General features: G+C 42.2%; 2 protein-coding genes across 3 annotated transcripts; one reads left to right on the forward strand and one right to left on the reverse strand.

The window, feature by feature from the left end:
• Positions 1 to 131: 131 nt before the first annotated feature.
• LOC110985774 (transmembrane protein 60-like) lies at positions 132 to 667 on the reverse strand. Its single transcript, XM_022247076.2, has 2 exons — positions 378 to 667; positions 132 to 177 (listed from the first exon to the last, which is right to left on the reverse strand). The coding sequence occupies exons 1-2, from the start codon at positions 665 to 667 to the stop codon at positions 132 to 134; spliced, it is 336 nt and encodes a 111-aa protein (XP_022102768.2).
• LOC110985784 (protein PHTF2-like) lies at positions 564 to 22,818 on the forward strand. 2 transcript variants are annotated; one of them, XM_022247097.2, is made up of 18 exons: positions 564 to 1,118; positions 2,132 to 2,368; positions 2,502 to 2,564; positions 4,014 to 4,089; positions 4,546 to 4,642; positions 5,636 to 5,747; positions 8,128 to 8,255; positions 8,834 to 9,447; positions 9,836 to 10,065; positions 10,309 to 10,546; positions 11,932 to 12,100; positions 12,666 to 12,855; positions 13,240 to 13,371; positions 14,236 to 14,322; positions 14,968 to 15,123; positions 15,964 to 16,059; positions 16,693 to 16,818; positions 19,853 to 22,818. In XM_022247097.2, exons 2-18 carry the CDS (start codon positions 2,318 to 2,320, stop codon positions 19,874 to 19,876), a joined length of 2,589 nt encoding a protein of 862 aa, XP_022102789.2. In that variant the 5' UTR covers positions 564 to 1,118; positions 2,132 to 2,317; the 3' UTR covers positions 19,877 to 22,818. The 2 variants fall into 2 exon arrangements, with proteins under 2 accessions (XP_022102789.2, XP_022102790.2); XM_022247098.2 differs by having other exon boundaries at positions 565 to 1,118; positions 10,312 to 10,546.
• The last annotated feature ends 2 nt before the right edge of the window (positions 22,819 to 22,820 follow it).

Here is a 22,820-nt window from a genome sequence, read left to right on the forward strand (position 1 = left end):
AACGACAATACTCAGTGCTGTTGATTGTCACATGATTTGATGCATAACTTTCAGATCAGTGTTTGCTGCACAAGTAAACTATCTCCATTAGGTTCCAGGCTTGCAGCTAACCGGCATTGTCATACAAATTGTCATATTGTCATGTTGACCCATGACTTCAGGGAGTTCTGCCTCGCCCTGTGCACGAAATGGACATGTGACAGTTGTGTGACAAACTTGTGAAGTAGGCCTGCATCATAAATGTCGGAGATGGTTTGCTTCTATTCCTTTACAGTTATCTGAACTTGGGGCTCCACGGGAACAGTCTTACAGCGGACAGGGCTAATATTAACCACAGAGGAATGAAAACCCAAAAGAAGGCCATATCTGCTGCGTACTGTAGCCGGACGCACAGCATTATCTGGAAGGTCAACGTCAGCACTGTCACGCCGACGAACCACACTTTGTTGATCATGGACAACGACATGTCGCTCTGGTCATAGCCAAACCGGCAATGGCTGATCATTTTAATGACTAGCAGGACCAGCACGACGAAGTCAAACAGCCACAGGGGGATGAAAACCAGGAACCAATTCCACTCCAGTCTCTGATCCAGCCGAACTGCGACCAAAATCAGGAAAGCCAGGACGCAAACGTAGGCTAAAATTGCTCGTTGTAGTAACGCCATCTTTGACAGAGATGTTATGGTTGAGACGGAACAGTCCATTATAGCTGATGGGAATCTGCAATGATAGTGTGTGCAGCAAATAACTTTGTTATCACAAGTTCACTGCGTAAAGTCCTCTTTTAAATGAATCAAAGACCCTCATTTCCTCTAACAGATGTATCTGTCTCCACTCATATTGAGACATCTTCATTCATCATCAGATCCGCCAAAAATTAATATTCTTTTTCATAATCCTACACTTTTGGACCCTGTTTATATCGACCATTCCATGAAATAGGTCGTAGGGTCATGTATATAATTTTTTGTATGGATTCAGCTTTAGATTTTGCAGGTCATCACATCCAGAATTTGTCATGTCTTGAACGTTCACACAACGACTGAAGCTGAAAGATAATTTTTCAATGATATCAGATTTTGCCGGTCTTTACTTGCTGAGCTTTGTCGGGGAAAAGTAAGTGATTTACCCTATTTTGCCGGTCCTGGGCCGAACTGGCATAGGCCAAGAGAACTAGGCAGCCCGTATGCCATACGACTGATGACTAGAACCTTGTTGACAAGGTTGATGTCCCCGTTCCGTTGGTTGTACCGCAACACTACCCCCAGAACTGTGGGGTCCGACGTCCGCTCCTGTCTTTCTTAATGGGAGAGGAGCGGACGTCGGACCCCACCGCAACACAGTAAAAGAAGCACAAGAATAAGATATAGCAGCGCGTACTCGCAAAGTCGTAATTTGTATAGGAAGTTTGGGGGCCTAGTTGCAGTTTTCGCAGGCAAAGATTTTACTTTAACACCCTTACCAAAATTAGTTTGGAAAGGCAAAATCTTCGAAAATAATAATGGAATGTAGCATGCGAAGGCCCATCCAGTTGTGTTAAGAATTTAGGCCTATGCCCTGTAATAATAATAATAATAAAAGACTTTCATCAAGACATTTTCATGCACATGATGCAGCACTGTCGAAGAAAGTTAGATGTTCTTGGCACTGTACATGCTAGCCCCACTAGTGTGGCACGGACTCTCACTCCCGAAGGATGGATCGGGAGTGAGAGTCCGTGCCACACTAGTGGGGCTATGTACATGCATGACATGTATGGTAACTGAAAGTGTTTATGGGTAGGCCAACTTTCTGCACAGTTTTTCACTGGTTTCACTGAAACAAATCTAGAAATGACAGATTGTGCCAAGCATTTATGTAATTCTGAACATTAACTGGATCGTAATTTTCAAAGAGTTTGGTGTTCCTGAGCAATTCTAGTAGGGTTATTGAAGCAAACTCTTTCTCAAATGTTATTGTGGAGATGTACAATGTACATGTATATGTGAACAATGGTTGAGTTTTAGTAAACCATGGAACAAGACGGGCCCATTAATTTTGGTTATATGTTGGTGTTCTGTTGGTCATAATCAGGATCTGACTGTCAAAATTCAGAAAGAAACTCTTCTCTTTTTTCTTGGTGCTCAAAGTGTACAGTAAGAAAACCTACAAAAGGCTTGGATATCACCAATTCTGAAGTATGAAAGAAGTTTTCGGAATGGATACCACACTTCCTTAACACACTGCACTGCAGTTTCCAAAGCAGTGATATGGTGATACGGGTCAAAGGCCAAAGGTCAGGCATCCAGAGCTGCTCATCTCATTGACCGTCAGATATGCTTGGATTTTCGGGAATAAATGAAGCGATTTCTGGCTTCCAACAACAGGTACATGTTTAAAAGTGCCTCCTTGCCTTATTTCAAACTTTCTGAATCTTAGTGTGAACTTTGACCGTGGAAGTGATTTTTCATTGGCATTTTTCTTTTAAATTGATTTTCCCTTCAATATCTGTCCTGCCAGATTGGTGCATACGACAAAGAATTATGGGAGGAACATGTTGAAATCAAAGAACTGAACATACAGGTAGGTGTCTGGGTATTGTCTGCTTCAACAATAAACAAAATAATATCGAATAAGATTTATGAATGGAGGCTCGGAAACTGAAAGCCAGTTGCATGCAGCTATGGTACGTGTTACTGTGCTTGAAAGAAATCTTGCCAGCCAAAATATATCATGTCATTCAATTTGCCACTGAATTTTGCGTTTTGCTTCCTGTTACACAGCGTCTGAAAATGGTATGTGGAAATACTGGTTGACACTTGCTAGCAAGCACGCTTGACAAAAGGGTCAATTTTCACATTTTTCCAAACTATTCAACCAAATCAGAGTTGCGCTATCAAAATGTGGTGAGTCAAGAAACTGGAAGCAGAACTCCTTTTCTTGACCTTGGCATGCAGTATTTTTTTCTTTTTCATCTAAGCAGGTCTGAGAAAATTTTTTCCATGTACAGATACAACTCCTTGAATTCATTTCCAGCTGAGCAGAAAGTAATGTTCCAGTCAATCATGATGCTAAGCTAAGAAAAAAAAAATCTGCCAGTAACCAAAGACTACATGTAGCTAGTATACACGTAAAAGTACTTAAAAATTAAAATGTAGTTTGTGGCTGGTATCCTGCATTTACTCGGGGGTCATCCATTTTTGTCATTTTCAGGAGGGTACAACCCGTACGCTGGGGAGGGGGTTAATTGGTTGTGACAATTATGAAAGACTGGCCATAGCGGCTTCCTGCCGCTACCTGTACACATATGCATGCAGTCTTCTTGTATTTTCTGTGAGTTCTGCTGCAGCGCGTTCACATGTGCAGGCTGTTTGACATGGTTCCAGATGGAGCGTGATGGATGATACCAGTGTAGATAATCCTCATGTAAAGAAACTGGCCCACACTCATGCGTGCATGCAGTGCCTGCTGGACAACGATTTACATGTATACAATATGTATGATGTGTCTCTTGCCAGTAGCAGGTTGCATTCTGAGCATACCAGGTGACTTGCTCTGATGTCATGGACATTGTTTGTCCTCCTGCCAATATTCTGTGGTCGTCCACTACAGATTAACAGCCTTACATTGTGAGTTAGAATGGGTCCTCAGACACCACAGAGAAACCATCATTTTGTACTCATTTAGAGGGCGGGAGGGAGGCCAGGAAAAAAAGTACCCTTTGTACTCTTGAGAAAACGATGACAGAAATAGGCGATTCCTAAGCCAATATTGCCTGTGCTAAGCCAGATTCTCTCCTGAAAGTCACACTGAAACAAGCTCCTGGTTATTAGAATTGTCATGACCAGATTGATCTCAACCTTCTGGGAAGTCTCCCTATTTTTAAGACTCCCCCTTTCTCCTTCCACTACTCCTTTCCCCAACGCTTCCCCTGACAGGAACAGCTGGCAATAAGTAAAGCTTTAAAAAATTAATGACAGGGACGTCTGTGTCTAAATTGTTTTTTTGGAACAAATGACTTCATTTTTTCAGGGTCTCCCTGCAAATAATATCCCTCTTCGGACAGGCCGGTTGAAGACTGAACTGATTGACATCGACCTTGTAAGAGGTATGAATCACTTCTCCAACTTGCCGAAAATGCTTATTTCTTGTGAAATGTATAAGGGCATACAGGGCCAGTCTGTCAAGAAATGCACCCAACAGAACAAGTATAGAAACATTCAAAAAGTCAGATAGTTATATTAGTTTATCTGTGGTTAAATACATGTTTAAAGGAAATTTCTGTGGGGACTCAAAAAGTAAGAGTCAACCACATATGTACTTGAAGGAAAAAATGTTAAAAGCAGTGTTGAAGAAAATGTTCAAAATGAAACACTTCTTATGTTCTTGAAGATATGTTTGATAATAATTGAGAGTGACTCTCTTGCATAGTTCTTGGTTCTTGGAAATAGATGATCAGCTTTAATTAACCAAAAGCTCATTTTTGCAAGATCAGACTCCCGGTAAAGACCAGAAGTATCCTAATCTTTTGTTTGGTTGGTGTTGCTTTATTGGGACATGACAGGTTCAACTTTCACCAAGGCTAAACCTGAGCACTCGTTAGGAGCCAGTGCCCGCAAAGGACTTATCAGGGTTTTGTTCTTCCCGTTCTACTTCCAGTGGTAAGACGACGATCATTCCCTAAGCTCATAAACCTGTTCTTGGAATTTTATACTATCTTGGGACTTTTCAAGATCTTCCAAAATGAAAGACACTGTGGTCAGCTGTTCTTTGTACTGAAGCGCAATGTGGATATTAGCCATGAAAGAGACAGGGAAAGATGAAATCCCCCCCCCCGCCAAATTATGTCCAATACATTTATTGCAAAATACCAGGTTTTCTGAGACAGGTTGGCCAAACATTTGCTCCACGCACATGGGCCAACACGTGAGGGCAAAATTTATCAGGGACCAGAACAATGCCACTCTGTGTCAGATTGAATTAAAACTTCTCTGATGTATTCACCCAAGGGTTGCTGGACCTAACCTTCCCCAATTACACAAACTTCAGCACCTTGGAAAAACACTCTTACCTCACAGTACCCAATCCCACAGACTCAACAGTACTCCTGTTGCAAGAGTACCTAATCCAACAAATTCCAACAGGTCTTTACCTGTGTGATTCTGTTTGATTGGGTACAGCAGGCCCACCGCACAGTACAAAGAGTATGGACAGGCAGTACCTATTCAAACAAACTCACATACCATCATGCTGCATATCCATCCCCAACTGCTGGGATAAAGTGAGAGGGCCACAGTACCCATTCAGTCCAAAGTCAACAGGGTATGTACAGGCCCACAGTACCCATTAACACAAAATTAAACACCAGTTAGTAAGCTACCAGTACCCAATGCCACAAACTCACACACTTTACTGGTGTTGAATTCTGTGTGGTTAGGGAAGGTTACGGTTAATGTTATTTCATGCATGTCAAGTTTCAGAAAGATGAGACATTAGACAGTCAAGATTTTGGCTGTGAAATGGTCTGAAAACCCCCAACTTTTTCAGGGTCAAGCATGAATTGGATCGGACTAGAAATGTTTTCTGTGAAGTGACAGGATCTTGTAAGACTGACCGAAAGATTTCATTTGTGCTTTCTACTTTTTCCCCCACAGGTGGAAGCAGCAATTATCAAAATGGATGCTTGTGTGTTTGTTGGTGCTGTATTTCCTCCAGGCATTGTCTATCACGGTATACTTCTTGTATTCTCCGAGTGAAGCTCAGCAGGTAGGTTTTTAGTACAAGGTGTACTTTTCAGGTAGTAAAGCTAAGTCTGGTTGGCGTGTTAGACTGATCCAGTAAGGCCGCCCCTCCCCCACTGGGAAGGTGGGCTCTTCGCATGTGCTCTTCTCCAATACCACACAACAGGCAGGTCCCAGCCGCGTACATCATACGTGTGTCGGACTCTTATACATGCATGTCGGACAATAATCACGGACGGAAAACAATGAGACAGGGCTTAATGGATCAGTCTGTTTTTATTGTACAGATTTCTTGTACTTTTTTCTCTGCCTTTTTTCCTGGACGAAAACTCTGCTGGACTCTTCTCCGAGATCACAGATGAACGTGAAACTTAGCACAAATAGTAACCTTGATCTTGAGATGTGTATAAGCATGAAACAACAAAAAATACAACCAACTGCATTATCTGATGACAGACATTCAAATTCGCTGACATCATCAAACCTTAAGTCAGTATCACCCAGTCACCTCTTGCTTGAAACTGAAAACAGACATGCAGGTCTGTTTCGTGAAATTTTGTCAAGAGTTTTAACCTTTCTGTCTTTGGCAATGCTGGTGTAGAATTGAAAGAAATAAACTGTGTGCATCTTCCAAATACACTCAGGCTGCTCGTGTTTTGTACAAAGCAGCTGCCCTGATGATGAGGGTAACCTATTCAGCATCAGCAGCTACTTTGGTCCAATCTAAAGTACTATATTCCTAGCTAAAGTACATATGCAGTGCATTCTTAATCTTAGCTAGTCACAGCTGAAGTGCTAATAGTCTTAGCTTCAGTACATATGTTCTAAAGTACATGTACATAAATTCTTTGGCTAAAGTACTTATATTCTAAAATTAAGCTCATATATTCTTAGCTTAAGTACATATTTTCTTAATTTTAGCTAAAGTACATCTAGTCACAGCTAAAGTACTAATAGTCTTTGCTTAAGTACATGTATTTTAAAGTACATACATTCTTTGGCTAAAGTACATGTACTTGTATTCTAAAGTACATATATGTGACCTGTTACAGTAAAATGAGAGTAAAGTCTCGCTGTTTCCTATTTTTGATGGTTCAAAGTCATACTGAAGCAGAGGTTAGTTTGGAGGTTTGATTAATATTTGGAAGAGTAACCCATCTCCTATTTAATTCCAAATATTTCACAAGGTCATATTTAGCAATGTCATTTTCTCGACAATTTGATAGCATTATTCCGACCTGGTCTGAAATAGTGAAAATATGCTGGGAACAAAGATACAAAGCTGCCAGAATAATGTCACATTGTCACCTGATACTTTTACCAAGTGTTCCATTTACATACCACTGGAAAGCTCTTTTTCAGCTGAATTCAAAAATATCTATATCTCAGTTTTTGAAAATTCCAACTTTCAGCTCATTTTGTGGTGACAGGTCACATATTCTACTTATATTCTAAAGTATATGTAACCTGGAAAAATGGCTCAAGATCAATAAAGGGAAAAAACTAAACGAACAAAATCTAAACGTGTGGGGAACTCGCTTTATGGCAACAAAAAAACTAAGTGAAATCTTTCAGGGAGCGATTGCGAGATTACTTTACAAATAAAACTACAAACAGAGTTTAAATTTCCGCACAAAAAAATTTAAAAATGGTTTATTTCCTCAGACTGTATTCGGACTGCTAAATCTATGAACCAAATAATTTAGCTAAACAAATTTTAAAAATAACCTACCCTGGTTTTAATTGAAGACTTCAACAAATGGACTGAGACCTAGAAAACCTAGACCAACCTGATCGAGAACATCAAAATTTGAACAAAACCATAGACCAAACTGTAAAAGTACAAAAAAAGGATGAACGAATCAAATAACATCAATAAAATTAGAAAACCAAAAGAAAACAAAAAGACCAGAGTAAAATTTATGGAAGAAACCCCAAAAAAGAAGACCGACAGCAGTGCTTAAAAGGAACTTTACAAATCAAAAGCACTCAAACTTAAACAACCAAGTCTACAGCAGACCAGATTTTTGAGGCAGAATTTGCGAATAAAGAAGGAGCAAGAAAAACATGTGGTGTGCTCACTTCACTGCTGGCCTGCAAACTGAGATGCTACTTGGAAAAGGCATGGTCAGGGAAGTGTCCTGGCCCTAATTTGCATACAATGTAAGGGGCTGCCCAGCTAAAACCAAGGGGCACAACTTAACTCCCACAAGGATGATGCAAGGTGTAAAGAGGGTGTCACATTAACCACAAACCTTTTGAGGGTAACACTACAACTGGAAATTGCCTCTGCCACATATACATATCCTTAGCTAGTGTTCTTAGCTTAAGTACATATCTTCTGAAGTACATTCATTCTTATGGACACATTTCCCTTACCCTCTCACGTTTGGTCTCTCTTACAGCCGATCTTTTTCACTGAGGTCTTCACGCCTGTTGTCTTGGCCTTGGTTTTGGGAACAGTTTACTCACTGGTAGTCTGCACCACGGTCAAGAAGTCGAGAGCCTTGCGTCGCCGGATGACACGTCGGAGGTACGCTGATAGATTTTGATTGAAATTTGTATATATTTGTCTTTAGTCCATGATTCGTTTAACCCTCTGCCAACATAATTTATTAAAATCTACATGTTTTAGCTCATTGCTGTCGGAAAGCTTTAGGGAAAAAGATAAAGTTGCTTAGGTGGGACTCGATCCCACAGCCTCCTGCTTACTACTCAGGTTGGAAGTCATGTACATGTAAGCACAGGGGCACTTTTCTCATCTTTCACTTCTATAACCTGAGTTCAAATGCCACCCAAGCTGACATGCGAATTGGGTTACCAGTCCTTACCTGATTCGAAAACCGAAAATTTCTTTTGGTCTTTTCCTCCCTGATCTTCAAGAGAGAACAGTTCATTGTTAATTGATAGGGCTGTCCTGAATAAAAAGAAAAAATTATAAATAAAGAAATAAGCTGGAGTGGGATATGAACCTGCGACTCCCAGAATGCCGTACTCGCACTCTACCAACTGAGCTACCCCCGTCCTATGTTGGTGGTTCTTTCCACTTTTCAATATTATTGGTCAGGGTGCTTTAGTGAAAATAAGAAAAATACACTTTTCATTTTGCAGTCGTGAGGTCAAGACCAAACAGCGAAAACCTACATCCGAAGACAGCAATGGCAGCTACTCCAAGAAACGTGGCATGCGGCGGAGCCAGTCGCTGCCCTGCACAGCTGATACCTACTACCAGGTGCGACAGGCCCGGCGCAACCTAGCCCGACGGTTCTCTCGACCAGGAATTGTGGTGGAGGATAGCACCACAGGCCGTCGGGAGAGCCTGGTGGAAGGCACGGACGAGGCGAGCGCGGAAGATGGACTGGGGAACGATGGAAGACAACCACCCGAGTACATCCGCGGCCTGCAAGGTGACGAGACCACAGGCTACACTGAAGAGGACTTCACCTTGCTCGGAAAGCCAATAGAGGAGACCGATATCGCTGGGGAGATTCTCCTCCCTGACTTGGACCCCAAGACCCTTGGCGAGACCGACACGGCCGTTGCATGTGCCGTGCCAAAGACGGCTCCCTCCGCGGCCGCTGAGGATGCAACGGGAGATCTGGCCACGGTCAAAGGTCAAGGATTGTTAAATACCAGTAAGCCAGCGGAGGAGAGCAAGAGTTACGTGACGCAGAATCCAGGGGCAGAAGTTGGGACCGTTGAAGTGTCTAGTGTGTCTCTGCTCGGTACGTAAATAACACCTGTGCTCACTGCTCCGTTCTCTCATTCATTGGAAAAAAGTGGCCTTTAGGCTGTGCAGGAGTTGTTTTCTTTTTCTGCCAATGTATTGGGAAAATTGCCTTGGATAAGTTTTTGACAAATGGAAATGTTTGTTTTGGCTTCTCTAACGTAGTGCAGATATAGTAAATTCCTGTCAACTAATGTAAATGTCGTAAGTAGATACATATTAATATTTGTTACAATTCAAGTGAACAGGAAATGAAACAAAAAACTTTAGATAGTAAAGGAGGGTGCATTATTTTGGTTTGTCTAATGTCCTGAAAAATCTTGGACTTTTTGTGACTTGTGTAACTGCCCACTGTTTGGATGTTGTCTGATTTATTTTTGTGACAGAACGGGCCAAGAAATCCTCCATCACCCGGTTTAGTGACGATGTGTCAGATAACCCCCAGCACGCATCAGACAGCGAAGGCCCTGCGGAGGACAGGGAGGAGCGCGGTCGTGAGCGCGGCCTCCGGAGTCGCGCGGGGGTCAGGAAAGGTCGGCGCAAGCGGCAGGAATACGGGAGCTCCAACGAGTCGGACCTGGACACGCGACCCGTCCGACAAGTCAGGTCACTGGAGGTACGCTGTATCCATTTTGAGAGTTATAGCATTTTAGGTTTTTGTTTCGGCTTTGGGGTTTGTGTAATATTGGGGGCACCGATATCCGTGGGCTTGGCGCATTGATGACAGTAGGTGCTTTGTCACTGAGGGTAACTTCTTGTGGGATTGATGTCATTGCTGTAGTGCAAGTTCTGTAGACTTTTATAGTCTTGGCAGGTAATTATGATTCAGACCTGTTGGAATTTTCTACATCTCTTCCAGCAGGATTCCCATTTAAGAGGCCCGTCACGGTTCGGTGACTCGGACATGGATGACCCCAGCTGGGGGGAGACAGCAGAGGAGGTGTCTTCCTCAGGAACCTCAAGCGAATCCAGCGAGAGCGACTCGTCTGACTCGGAGAATGACAAGAACGAGGAGATCCCGCAGTTTGAGGACCCTTTCAAACTCTTGCCAGCGACAGTCACAAGCACGCCAAGCGCCTGCACGAACACAGAAAAAAGTAGGTTTCCAAAATAAGGCGATTTGAAATAAATTTTTAGATTCACATCACCACCTGCCCTGATTTTTTAATAGTTTATATATTTTTGTGCCCTCCCCAAGGTGTAATTTCTTGACAAATTTGTCACCAAATCAACAGGCACAGTTGTATTAATTCGCACAAACTGCGAAACGACTTTCAAACTTTTTTTGCAGAACGTTAAATTAGCTACTAATGTGCTGCATGCCCATAGGGCTGTCATGACTCCCGCCTTATTTATTTTGCCGCCATATGTCATCGTATGGTCAGGAACCATGACAGATTAATGAGGTATCAATATGACAGTGCTCCAGGTACCATACGGTACCATATGTTGGATGTCCAGGCCCTCAATTCGATTTGGATGTAAAGAAGTCTAAGTTACAAAATGTAAATTCCCCTCCTAATCGATTTTGTTGTAGTCTGAGTGATGTGAATCTAAAACTTCATTTGAAATGGCCATAAGGGGCAGATTTCACCCACCTGCTGACAAGGAGCAAAAGCTGGTTGACAGCCACAACATGCATTTCTCATTTCTTGTGACCGGTTCAAAGCTCTTTGAGCCTCTTTGAAATTGTTCCCACATGTAGTTTTCCTCACAGAGTTAATCTTGTAAGTATTCAGGTTTTTTTTAATTCCTGGTCACGAAACAGGGATTCCTCAAATGCAGCTTTGGTGCTGTGGCTTCATTATCTCTAACGAACATGTTGATAAGGTTGTAAAAAAAATTGTTACTTTTCGGGGGGGGGGAACTGGAGCGAAATAGGCCAGAGAAACTGCACAGAAGTTAAGTCAAGTTAGTTAGAAGGGATCCAGTATCTAATTCAAGTGGCTACAGCTGGGAGAAACACTAGCCAATGGGAAACGACTGTAGCCACTAGCAAGCGGCTGCCATAGACTCACACATTATTTTCAGCCACAGCCATAGACATTGGACACAGCCTTAGAAAGCCTTAGAATTAGGCCCAGATCACAGAGGTAGGATACGAAAACAACAGTTTATCAACTCTACCCCGTCTAGCAACCCTTACCCCTGTACATGGGCATTGAATTGGGGGCACTCCCCCCGCCCCCCATGTAAATGACAAACTTAAAAAGGGTAAAAATAAAAAGAAAGAGAAATTGAGAAAAAAAGTGAAGAAAGGGAAGGAAAATCACAGATTGGCTTGAAAATACCCCAGAATGAACCACCTTCTGAGTTAATTCATGAATGTGCCCCTCCCCAACCCTGCAACAAATCCTAGTGATGGCCATGCCCTTGCATATTTTGGATATATAGACCCCATCAAACTGTATGTTTGGAGCTGAACGAGTTTCAAATGTATCATCCGGGATTTTGTTTTTCAAACATCCCTGTCTGGTTGCAGTCCGGGTTCGCATCTTTGAAGGTGACGAATGCAAGAAGGCCGATCTGAGCGTGCTGGAGATTAGCTGTTACATCAACACCAAAGTGCGCAACACGCGCAGCAGCTGTGACTACATCCTCCTGGGCGCCCTCTGTGCTGTCACCCTTGCCAGCATACCCATCAGCTTCAGGTCAGGGGTCATTGGCAGTGGGCATTAACCAAATGAGGCAATTAGGAGGCGGATCGTTTTATAAGGATCTCACTGCATACTTTTGCCAAGCATAGCAAGGGAATGGACTCGATTCTACAGTACGTGGGGATGATAAATTTTAGATTTCCAAAACCCACCAACCGTTGGAAACGATTAAAGTTGGATGGTTCCAAGACAAAGGTGAATATTCTGAGGGATATCGAGGGGCGCAAACTTTTCTTCGACTTGTCCCCAGCCTCCTTTACTTATGCCATTGTTCCTATAGGCTCACACTAGTACATGGCCATAGGGTAATCCTTTTTCAACAGCTTTGGAATCTTGTATGCATCGCCCCTGCCCTCTTTTTTTTTTTAATCTAGAGGGGATGATTCTGGATGATGATGAGGGGATGATCATAAAATTGGGGGGGGGGTAGTATTACCCACCACTTCTGGGATGCATGCCCGTAAGGTACGGAGAAGACTTCTGCTAATCTTGTAAACATGTCACAAAACATTTAACAGCTTATCCAGAAGTGAACAGACCTGTTTGTCTTGTACAACAGACTGCGCGGTGTCTCCTTCCTGGACTTGGACCTGTCTTGGCTGACCTCTGCCTGTCTCCAGAGGGCGGCACACACCTTCCGCGTCGATGCAGTGGCGTACGTTATAGTTGGGCTGTGCAGCATGGAGCGCTTGGCACTCAGTCTCATGTTCTTCTTTCTCCTTTCTGTGGCCGAGAAAACCTATAAACAGGTAATTTGAAGGAGGTGGTCTGGACCAGTCAATTTTATTTTCACATTTTCTGTTACTCTAGCAAAACCATCTTGGACTCAGGTTTAGGCAAATAATGGATCAATGTTTGTCAAGGTTTTCCATTTTTAAAACTTTTGCTGGGGTTGGCATTGACGTCATCATGGAGAGAAATTCACGAAATCACAAATTTTTTTAAATCCACTCGTGAAAACACCAATAGGGACAGAATTTTCACCTCAGAATTTTGCACTATTGTACCAAAATTTAAACTGTGATACAACTTCAGGGTCTCCATGTTAAAAAGAACCAACCTGTGATCAGTTTATGTTGTTTTTATTGTCTCCTTAATTGCCGTGTCATTAATTTTTGTCTTTGGTTTGAAAGCGTTGCCTTTTTGCCAAGTATTTCTCCCACCTGACATCAACTCGCCGAGCTCGCAAGTCGGGCCTTCCTCACTTCCGACTGGACAAAGTCAGCAACATCAAAGCCTGGCTGTCGCTCCGATCTTTCCTCAAGGTAGGTGTCAATGAACTTCCTGGATCACGAACTTCCCCTCCTTAACAGTAGAAAACTGAAGAAGCCCATTTTTTGAACATGAGTTTTGGCGTTCACTAACCAGAAAAACCGAAACCATTCGATCGTGCACGAAGCTCATCTGGAAACAGTGTTGTAGCTGAGTCCATGGCAAGTCCTTTCACAAGCCCACTCGCAAGTAACGAGGAAGAACAACAAAGGATTGCTTTTGCCACAGATGACTTGAATAAATCATGACTTGGGTAATGAGAGACTACATGTACACGACTTGTAAAAGACTTGCAGGGACTTGTGGTGGACCGGACTTTGACCTTGTCTGGAAGGATCAGAACATCAAAAAGCCAAAACAGTTACACCGTCATTTTTCCCCCAAAAGACTTCTTCATTTGGCAGGAAAGTTGAGCTTTGTGTATTTCCAAAGTGCACAATTGCGGTGGGTTCTAGCCCCCTCTCCCACCTGTTCAAATTTTTTTTGCGCATGTAAAGACGCTCCTTATCAGTACAGATGTCAAGTTTCAACTCAATTTGACATTTTTGTTAACGGTCACTTGAAGTTGAAGGCCACATGCTTACCGTCCCGCGTGCATTGATTATGTCAGTGGAAAAGTAAACATTTTTGCTGACCTGTCTCGGAAAAATGGGCGCTGCGTGCGAACGGTATGTTCAATTTTCAAACATGATGTCAAATGAACACAGAGAGTTCCTTATAGAACCCTTAAAGGCTTGGCTCATGAAACAAATGTACTGCAGCGAACCTGGAAACATGTATGGTGGATTTTATCCTCAGCTTTTTCAGAGCTTGAAGTAATTTTTTTTTTTTAAATTTCTGTTGTTTATTTCCACCAGAAACGTGGACCTCAACGCTCTATTGACATCATAGTGTCGTCAGCGTTCATGCTTACGCTGTGTATGATGTCTGTTCTGTGTGTTGAGGTAGGTTACAGTTTACTAATCAGTTTTGTGAAGTAGCATCTGTTAACTGTCAGAAATGTACTTTTTTATTTTCTTCCATTGGATTGGAAACAACAATGGCAGTTGGAAATAGAAGTATTTTGATGACATATATTGTGAAAGTTGTGCTATGGATTAGTGATTCTAATTTCAGTGTTGGAGTTGAGACCATTGTAAGAACAGTCATGACCATTCACAAGACCTGTCACAAGATATGGAATGATCGATGTCAAAGGGAATGATTTGAGCAACTTGTGACTTGAGTTCAGGCTGGAGGTCTTGTGCTGGTCTTGTGAGGGTTGTGTGATGGTCGTAAGAGGTGTGAATTGTGGTACAAAGCTGCCTTATTGACCACTTCTCAGGTTTGTGAAATTTGCTGATGTTTGTATCTCGGCCTTGGGGTTATGCCTGGTTACATGGTGTCTAGATTTTCCGGCTCCAGACAAGCTCCCCTGAACAAAGATATTGACAAATATAGAGGGACTACCAACACAGACCTGATAGCTCAGTTTGTAGAGCATTGGCACGGTCCTCCAGAGGTCTCAGGTTCAAATCCCACTCCTGTCAGTTTCTCCATTCATGTTTAGAATTGTTGCTAATTTGTATAAGTTTGCGGGCGTTTCTCAGATGCTTCAGAAAGAGTTCAAGTTCCTAACCCACCTCTTCAACTGGGAACTGATCGCCTGGACATTCTGCATGTGCCCCTTCTTGCTGAGGTTCATGACTTTGGGCTCTACTATCAACCAGAAGTTCCGCAACACCTCCGTGCTATTAACGGAACAGGTAGGGATGAGAGGAGTAGGCGGAGCTTGGTCTCTGAGTTGGGGGAGGGAGAAATCACAGGAAAGGAACTTTGGGACTAAGTAGGTTCAGTTCGACTGTCAAGTGTTGTAGTTTGTTTGAATGCCAAGTTTAACATTTCAGTCGGTAAGTTGACGGACCAATGATGACAAATGAAAACATGGCTTTCTGCTCTTCTTTACTCCAAGTTTGGTCTCGCCTCTGGATATCAGTAGGTTTAAAGATAAAGGGAAGAATTGTCTGAGGGAAGACTTTGCAGAGATTTTGGTGACGCCGTATGTGAACAAGCCGGAAGGTGGGGGTTTACCAGTGTTGGTAAGCATTCTTGGGAAGGTTATGCCTGACTAATATACCCATGGCTGAACATTAACTTGTGAGGTCCGTGCATGGGCATCATACATGAAGGTCCATGCATTGCATTTCTAGCAACAACCCCTGAAAAAGTCTCCTTTGTGTTTCAATTAGCCTCATTATCTATTTTTTGTTGTTCTGTTTTAGATAGCTTGGCACTCTTTTTGGTTTTTATTCTAAATGCAAGTAAACAAGAGAGGGAGGTTGATTGCCCAGCAGTGATCCTCCCCAGGGTGATAGTGCCACCACGCACCACACGCGAGTGCTTGTTCGCACATAACCCACTGGCATAGAATTCACACAAGTAACTTTGCCTATCTGGGCACACCATACCAATAGTGTTCAGTCGTCGCCGTGGCTTATTCAGCCTCGGGCGAGGAGCCCTGATACACAGAGCAGATCGTCTTGTGAGACTTTCCTCATCCTAAGCAGGAACCTTTTTTTTCTGTTATTTTTCTTCATTGCCTTCAGATTAATCTCTATTTACACATGGAGAAAAAGCCCCACAAGAAGGATGATTTGATGCTGGCCAACAACGTACTTAAACTTGCCTCCAAGCTCCTTAAGGTAAACCTTTGAGGATGGAAACAGAGCAAGCAGTTAAACTTGTCTCGTCTGTCAAGGGCTCACAGCATGATTTCCCAATTTGCCTGCATCGCAGATCTTCCCCATGCAAGCAAGTTTTGGCCACGTGTGTTATGCCTTTGAGCATGCTATGTTACCTTAACTCGCTGCTCACCATGCAAGAGTTTAATTGGATGCCTGCTTTAACCCTTAACCCCCGGAGTGTACGTGATCATATTGAAATCATACTGAAATCATTTTGCAAAATCAATATTGAAATTGGCAAAATCATGTTGAAATTGGAGGATTAAGGATTATCGGGGCTGTTTAACCAGAAGGAACCTGCCATAGACTGGCAACCTATCAAGGGGGACATAATGATGTGAGTTGTCTCATCCCAAGTTGACTTTATAAATACAAACATTGGTCCGATGAACCAGAGAAGTTTGTGACAGGCTGCCTCTATCCAAAAGCCTTGTCCAAAGCAGTATTGTTTGCCTACATCATTGGCTATTCATCATAGCATAGAGATGACAAAAATTCATAGCCATAGCATCAGATACCTCAGGATACGACCTAACTTGCCTTCATCTCATTATATATACCCCCTCTGACCTTTGGCCTTTGATCTCACAGGAAATAGAGACGCCCTTTAAGATTGCCGGCATGTCCATGAATCCGGTCCTCTACAACATCACGAGAGTCGTTGTCTTATCGGCCTTCTCTGGGGTCCTTACCGAGCTCTTGGGCTTTAAGTTAAAGGTGAGTTTGGAAACAGCAGAGTGTGAGATAGGAAAGCAGTAGTGGAAATGATCTAAGATCAGAGAGTCCTGGAATAAACAGATGTCCAGTTGAAATTATTTTCCCAGCTGTTGTTTCACTAAACCCATGCCACTCAATTCCTTCCACGGTCAAACCTTGCACATCCATCACACAACCCCACAGCCCATTCCAGCCCCTCCGTCCACCTCACATCCAACCAAACTCATCTACCCCATCCCTACCCCCTATCACACCATATTGCAGCCCCCTTCCTTCCGCATTATAACTGCCTGATGACATCATGACACAGAGGGCATTCTGGAAGGTTTATTAACCGCTTTGTGCCAGGCCCATTTATCCATGTTGATTCTGCTGGGCCGGGTGACTTTTCATTTTGTCAGTTTTCAAAATTCTTTAAAAATTCTTAACTTCATTTACTGGACGTTTACACCCCACAATCAGTTTTCAAAATTCTTTAAAAATTCTTAACTTCATTTACTGGACGTTTACACCCACACAAATGACTGTCTGGTGGCTACTCTAATCTGACAGACAACATCTATTGACGCCCGAGTATTTCAGCCAGGCCTGCCGCCTTGTAAAAAGAGCCCAGATTGTGCGGTGTTATGTAATTTTCTTTTGTTCCCGAATCTGGCACAGTGCCCTGCTGGCGTCTTTTCAATAGGGGCCAGATTAGCATGCAGCGGTATTGTATCACTCATCACTAGAGCGCTGGAGCGCTTTTGTCTCCAATGGTAAATCCACAAACAGTGGTATAATCTTTCAAAACAATGTCAGATTTCTTCCACTATTGACAACTGAAAAAATATTGGCAATTCCCAGCAGCTGTCTTTTATTCTGAGTACGGTCTTACAAGGCCCACAGCTCTTTTGTCCGATTTCGGGCACCCCGGCTATGCGTACAAACCCAAGCTACCCGAAACAGGGCTCCCTGGCAGGATATGGTTGAGACCCTGCCGGCTGTGTGGATATTATCAAAGCATTATATTCCTGCATGATAAATGTATCCATCTTTGTCAGCCAATTCTTCACTGAAACACACTGAAATGGATTCCAAGCTACTCCATTCTTGCTTTTGTCCCAAGCAAACTAAAGTTCTGTCCAATGAATGTGAAAAACAGTTTCCTGTCCTTGTCCTAAATGTTAGTTTGGAAGCCGGTATTGTCCTGGTACCCTTCCATATCTGTGTACATTTGTCGTATTAAAAAAGTGTGTTTTTTTTTTAAATTAAAAGCGTGTGTTTTACGTTTAAATTTGCCTCAGCATCGTCCGGAGGAGAAGACTGTCTTATTTATCAAGACCTTTCATTTTGTTTGTTTCTCAAGCAATTATGTTCAAATAAAAACTGAAACAAGGGTCTAAGTGTCATGCCCATTGAGACAGTGATGTTGGATATGCAGTACTATGCGTAAAGTCGACATTAAAGAAGATCACTATTTTCAAGCACAGCGTTGTAGTGGGGACCTCTTAAGACCATCACAAGACCAACACAAGACCTCCAATTGGAATTCAAGTCACAAGCTTTTTAAATGAACTGTGACAAAAGCATTCCTTTGTCATTGTTGCTTGTGAGGGGGTCTTGTGAATGGTTTTGTGTCTGGTCTGTTCTTGTGATGGTCTTGACGGCAACACTGTTCGAGCACCAGTTAAGGTTTTCAGAAAAGGCCAATGTGGGCATTCTTTTGCTGCGGTTTGTTTCTTAAACACTAGTCCCGTCCAGAAAAGACCAAAAATGAGGGGTGTGCATGTACTGTTACCATCCGAGGAGTCACATGACCTAAGCCAAAGTGCAGTACAGTGCATCTCATTACTTTCCCATTGATCTGGGTCACACCACTGCATCATCACTGACTTCCCAAACTATTTCAGTTTCACATGTTGAAATTTGCCCACTTTATTAACATGAGAATTTCCTCATTTCATTTCTTCAACTTCATCTGTAGCTACATTGTATCTATCAACAATACATGGTTATTTCATCTCTCCACCCTAACCTCTAGGTGCAGTGTCAATTGCACAGTCTTGTTGATGGTCTTTATCAGGTCCCATTGTCATACTTCTACTTGAAGCGTTTTCGGGAAATTTTTAAAAATATTAACAAAGCAAGAGGGGAAAACAGAAGAGTGCTAAAATGGCTTGATTTATAGTACACTATAAAAGTTCTTGATTTATTTGGTTAAGCCTTAACCCCTTCCACGGGGGATTCTTTTGACCATGACTGCTGGGCTGTGGTATGCCCAGAATGCAAAGCTCTGTCCAGCAGCAGGCCCCATTGAACCAGCAGCTGCATGGTGAATAGACTGTATGTGTGGTATGCACTAATCCTCACACAAAGCCGCGGCTGTACCTGGAGTGAAGGGGTCAATCACTTTGAAAATCGAGACTGTCATAAGACGAAACTGTTATCTCATGTGGTAAGGGACAACTCCTGAATGTGCTGCAGTGGTCATAGTTGGATGTCCATCTAGGTTATTGTACGGCAACATCACAGACCTCAGTTCTACACTGAAAATGACAATGAATCTCCATCATAACAGACTTTCTTATGGTTACGTACATGCATATTTGTGAGAAACCTCCAACAGGTTAATACATTTTCAAGTGTCGGATTAAGAGGTTTATCGCCTATTTTCCCAAGTAGCCTATTTATGTCCACCAGTATATTGGAAAACTCAGCATGCAGAATACTTGCCCTTTTTGCTCTTCAAAAAGGCAGCTTTCTTTTATTGTTTGTTGCAGTTTTTCCAATGCATGTCAGAGTCGCGGACCAGACCATCACAAGACTAGACACGAGACACGCAAAACGAGTCACAAGGAACACGGTGAACAGTGATGAGGAGTGCTTTGTTGCAATTCCTTTGAGTAGCTTGTGGCTTGAACTAAGACTGGATGTCTTGTGATGGTCTTAAGAGATCTTAACTGCCATGCAGGTCTACAGCACAGGTGTAAAACTTATTAAATAATATTACTGCGCTGCAATCTCAACTTCTGCTGTTTTATCTTTTTTCTCACAGCTTTGGAAGATCAAAGCCACGTGAGGAGGTGTGCTCGAGCATGGAGCCAGCTGCCCTCTCTGGCAGTCTGCATGACTTAACTTGGCAGAACGAGTAGCAATCTGTGTCCAGCGCCAAATATTCCATTCTGCCAAGCTTGTCTGTGATTGGTTAATGCATTGTTAATACCCAAAACATTTATCTGTGATTTGCTAGTGAGGTCATTGGAGCCGGTCAACTGAAATAGGTTGACCATCTCGCCAAAAAGTGTAAATTAAAATAAATTTAATATATGAAATGTAAACCGAGATACTCAGTATTATGTAATGATTGTAGTGATTTGAAAGCCTGCCAAAGAAAATGTGGAATCTTGTTGACTCTTGCATCCAAATAATAATATGTAAATGTCATTGTCTGAATAGCCCAATGCTGTGAAATTCCACATTGATTGTATGGAGTTTATCCCATTGAGGGTAAACATCAGGTTGTGATAGCCTCCAAACTGATAAACAAAGCTTCCTATTGGCAGCCAAGCTAATGTTACAGTCATATTATGCGTCATCAACCAGTCACAAAGACGGACTCTTACAACCGCAACAGCATTTGGTAGTGAATTTCTCATTGGTTTGAATGTGTATTTCACATTTGGATTAGAGAAGTTGAAATGGCAGTGTTTGAAGATGTGATTTTAACTTTACAAATATATGGAGATATTAGTGACATTTTGTATTATTTTGTATTGTCGTTACTGTTTTTATTTTTAAGAACGTTCAAAACACTTGTCAACGTTTGATATAACATGATACTTTTATGAACAGAGAGATGTCAAATGTGTTAATTTGTGGTGCTTTAGTTATGTGTCTAATTTATTATTTTGTCTAATTTATAATCATTTACATTTAGCATTATTGTTTTGCATATGTAGCTATGATAGCTGTGTATGAAAGGAGTCATGTGTCATTGCTTTTATTAAGTAAGGTTTGCTGTTATTGACACTGCTATACTCCCCACATCCAAACGAAAGCGAGGCTGCACTTACAAACTCCTTGGCTTCACTACTTTGGAGGTTGTTAAGGTATGCCAGTACAGCCTCTCTTTCAGATCAAATGTGCCAAGGGCCCACATGTTCAGCATTGCCCATACAAAATTGCCATATTGGAATTGGAACAGAGGCAAGAGTTGCACCTGCAGCTCCTCTTTCAGACCAATCGTTAAGAGCCTGTTGAGAGCCGGCCGAGAAAATTTCCCAAGTTTGCCTGGGTGGGATTTGAATTTGACACCTGGGGTTACCTGGCTTGCTGACCTGTTAGAATCCAAGAGGTGAGATAGGGTTATGATTTGTAGATATCACAGTCAAGCCTGCCCTACCATTGGCAGTTTTCAGGCTCTACAGATATCCTAGGCAGGGTGCATGTATTGTGACCGAAGCAAATTACCAGCTATGAATTTTGTTTGAGCCAATTTTTGTCACAGATCCGTGATTTTTCTTAGTATCAGATGCATTTTTGACTTTGTTTTTCTCACTTTTTTAGCTTCTCCATCTTTTCTGAACACTTTTTATCAGAATGTAATCATCACATTTTCTTATTTCCTGTACATTCCCAAAATTTCTTCCCAACTGAAGGTTTGCTAGGCAGATCTCATTTGACCTCTGACATGGGGATAATCACTTTCTCATGATAGGTCAGTAAGCTACCCTTAATGCTCCCTTTCCTTTCCAGGGAAAAGCCATCATTTGGTGATTGCAGTCGGGGCAGTTGGTATGGGAAGAGAAGCTCTCATTTAAGACACACATCGATGCTAACTGCTAACCAAACTGCTCTGAAGACATTAACATGTTTAATTGAATTCTTCATCGTAAGAATTTGAAAAATAATTTCATTTATTAGCTTATACTCCGGTTTATTCTTGGCATTTAGCAGTAAATTCACTTTTGTGGGCCCCAGTTAGTGTATTTGACAGAAAGAGACTTTGAGAAAATTTGTGTTTTGACCAAGTGAAAAGAAGCATTGTACTACAGTCATTTTTCAAACATGTTTTTATTTAGTTTTTGACCAACCAGTCTCAGATTTCCTTTGAAAAGCAGAAGGTTGGACATAACGGAAGGTTCTTTGAAGGACGGAGAGTTTAGTTACAGCTGTCCTTGAGCATAAATGAGCCCATATTTCTTGGGAGTGTTTACAAGTTTCTTTTCTGACTAACCCAAACACCCTAAGCCATTTTTGCAAATTTCAGTCCAGCAAAATTCGCCAACTGTCTCCATGTAAAACAGTATACACGCCCTCAATATTCCAAGATCCTCCATCATTCCTTGAATGTGTTCCATGGAAGGGTGGTCAGTCATTCAGTCCTCCAGCCAGCCCTGTCATTCTGTTGAGGCAGCTCAGATACTGTTTGAAGCAGTTTGGATACTTTCCTGTATAATCTGGGTCTACCTTCACCCATAACCGAGTATGATAATGCAAGGTCTGTCCCAAGTTTTTCCACAGAGGCTAGATCTTTCCAAATCCACTCCCATGCAAGGATTTTGGCAAATTTGGGAAGATCAGGGTCAAGTGGGGCTGTAAATATTGGTACAAAATCTTGAGAGCTGAATTCCAGGAGACTGAAAGCCCACTTGGTACATGTATATGCCGTGATTTATACATAGTTTTGCTTGAAAATATTAGCATGTACTCTGCTGTGCTTATTACTTTGTGGTCGCCATAGCATGGATAATGGTTATGTTAGTGGGTATCTTTCATGCGAAACGGTGACATGAATGTCACCCTAGAAGCTAAGAAAGACAACTGAATCAATACACAACTTATTGTTTGGGTGGGCTGTTGTGAGTATGTATGGACGTAATTGATAAATGCTCTACGTAGTTGTGCGGTACTGTTTTGCAGGCAAGACAGCTCCAAATGTTCTCTCTGTTTTCTCTCCTTTTTCACCTGCTCGTGAATAAAATCGGCTGACAGTTGTATGCGCCATTGAAGTGTCATTAATA

Source organism: Acanthaster planci, linkage group LG02 (assembly GCF_054643075.1).
Source record: "Acanthaster planci isolate LZ-2023a linkage group LG02, COTS_SCS, whole genome shotgun sequence".
NCBI lineage: Eukaryota > Metazoa > Echinodermata > Asteroidea > Valvatida > Acanthasteridae > Acanthaster > Acanthaster planci.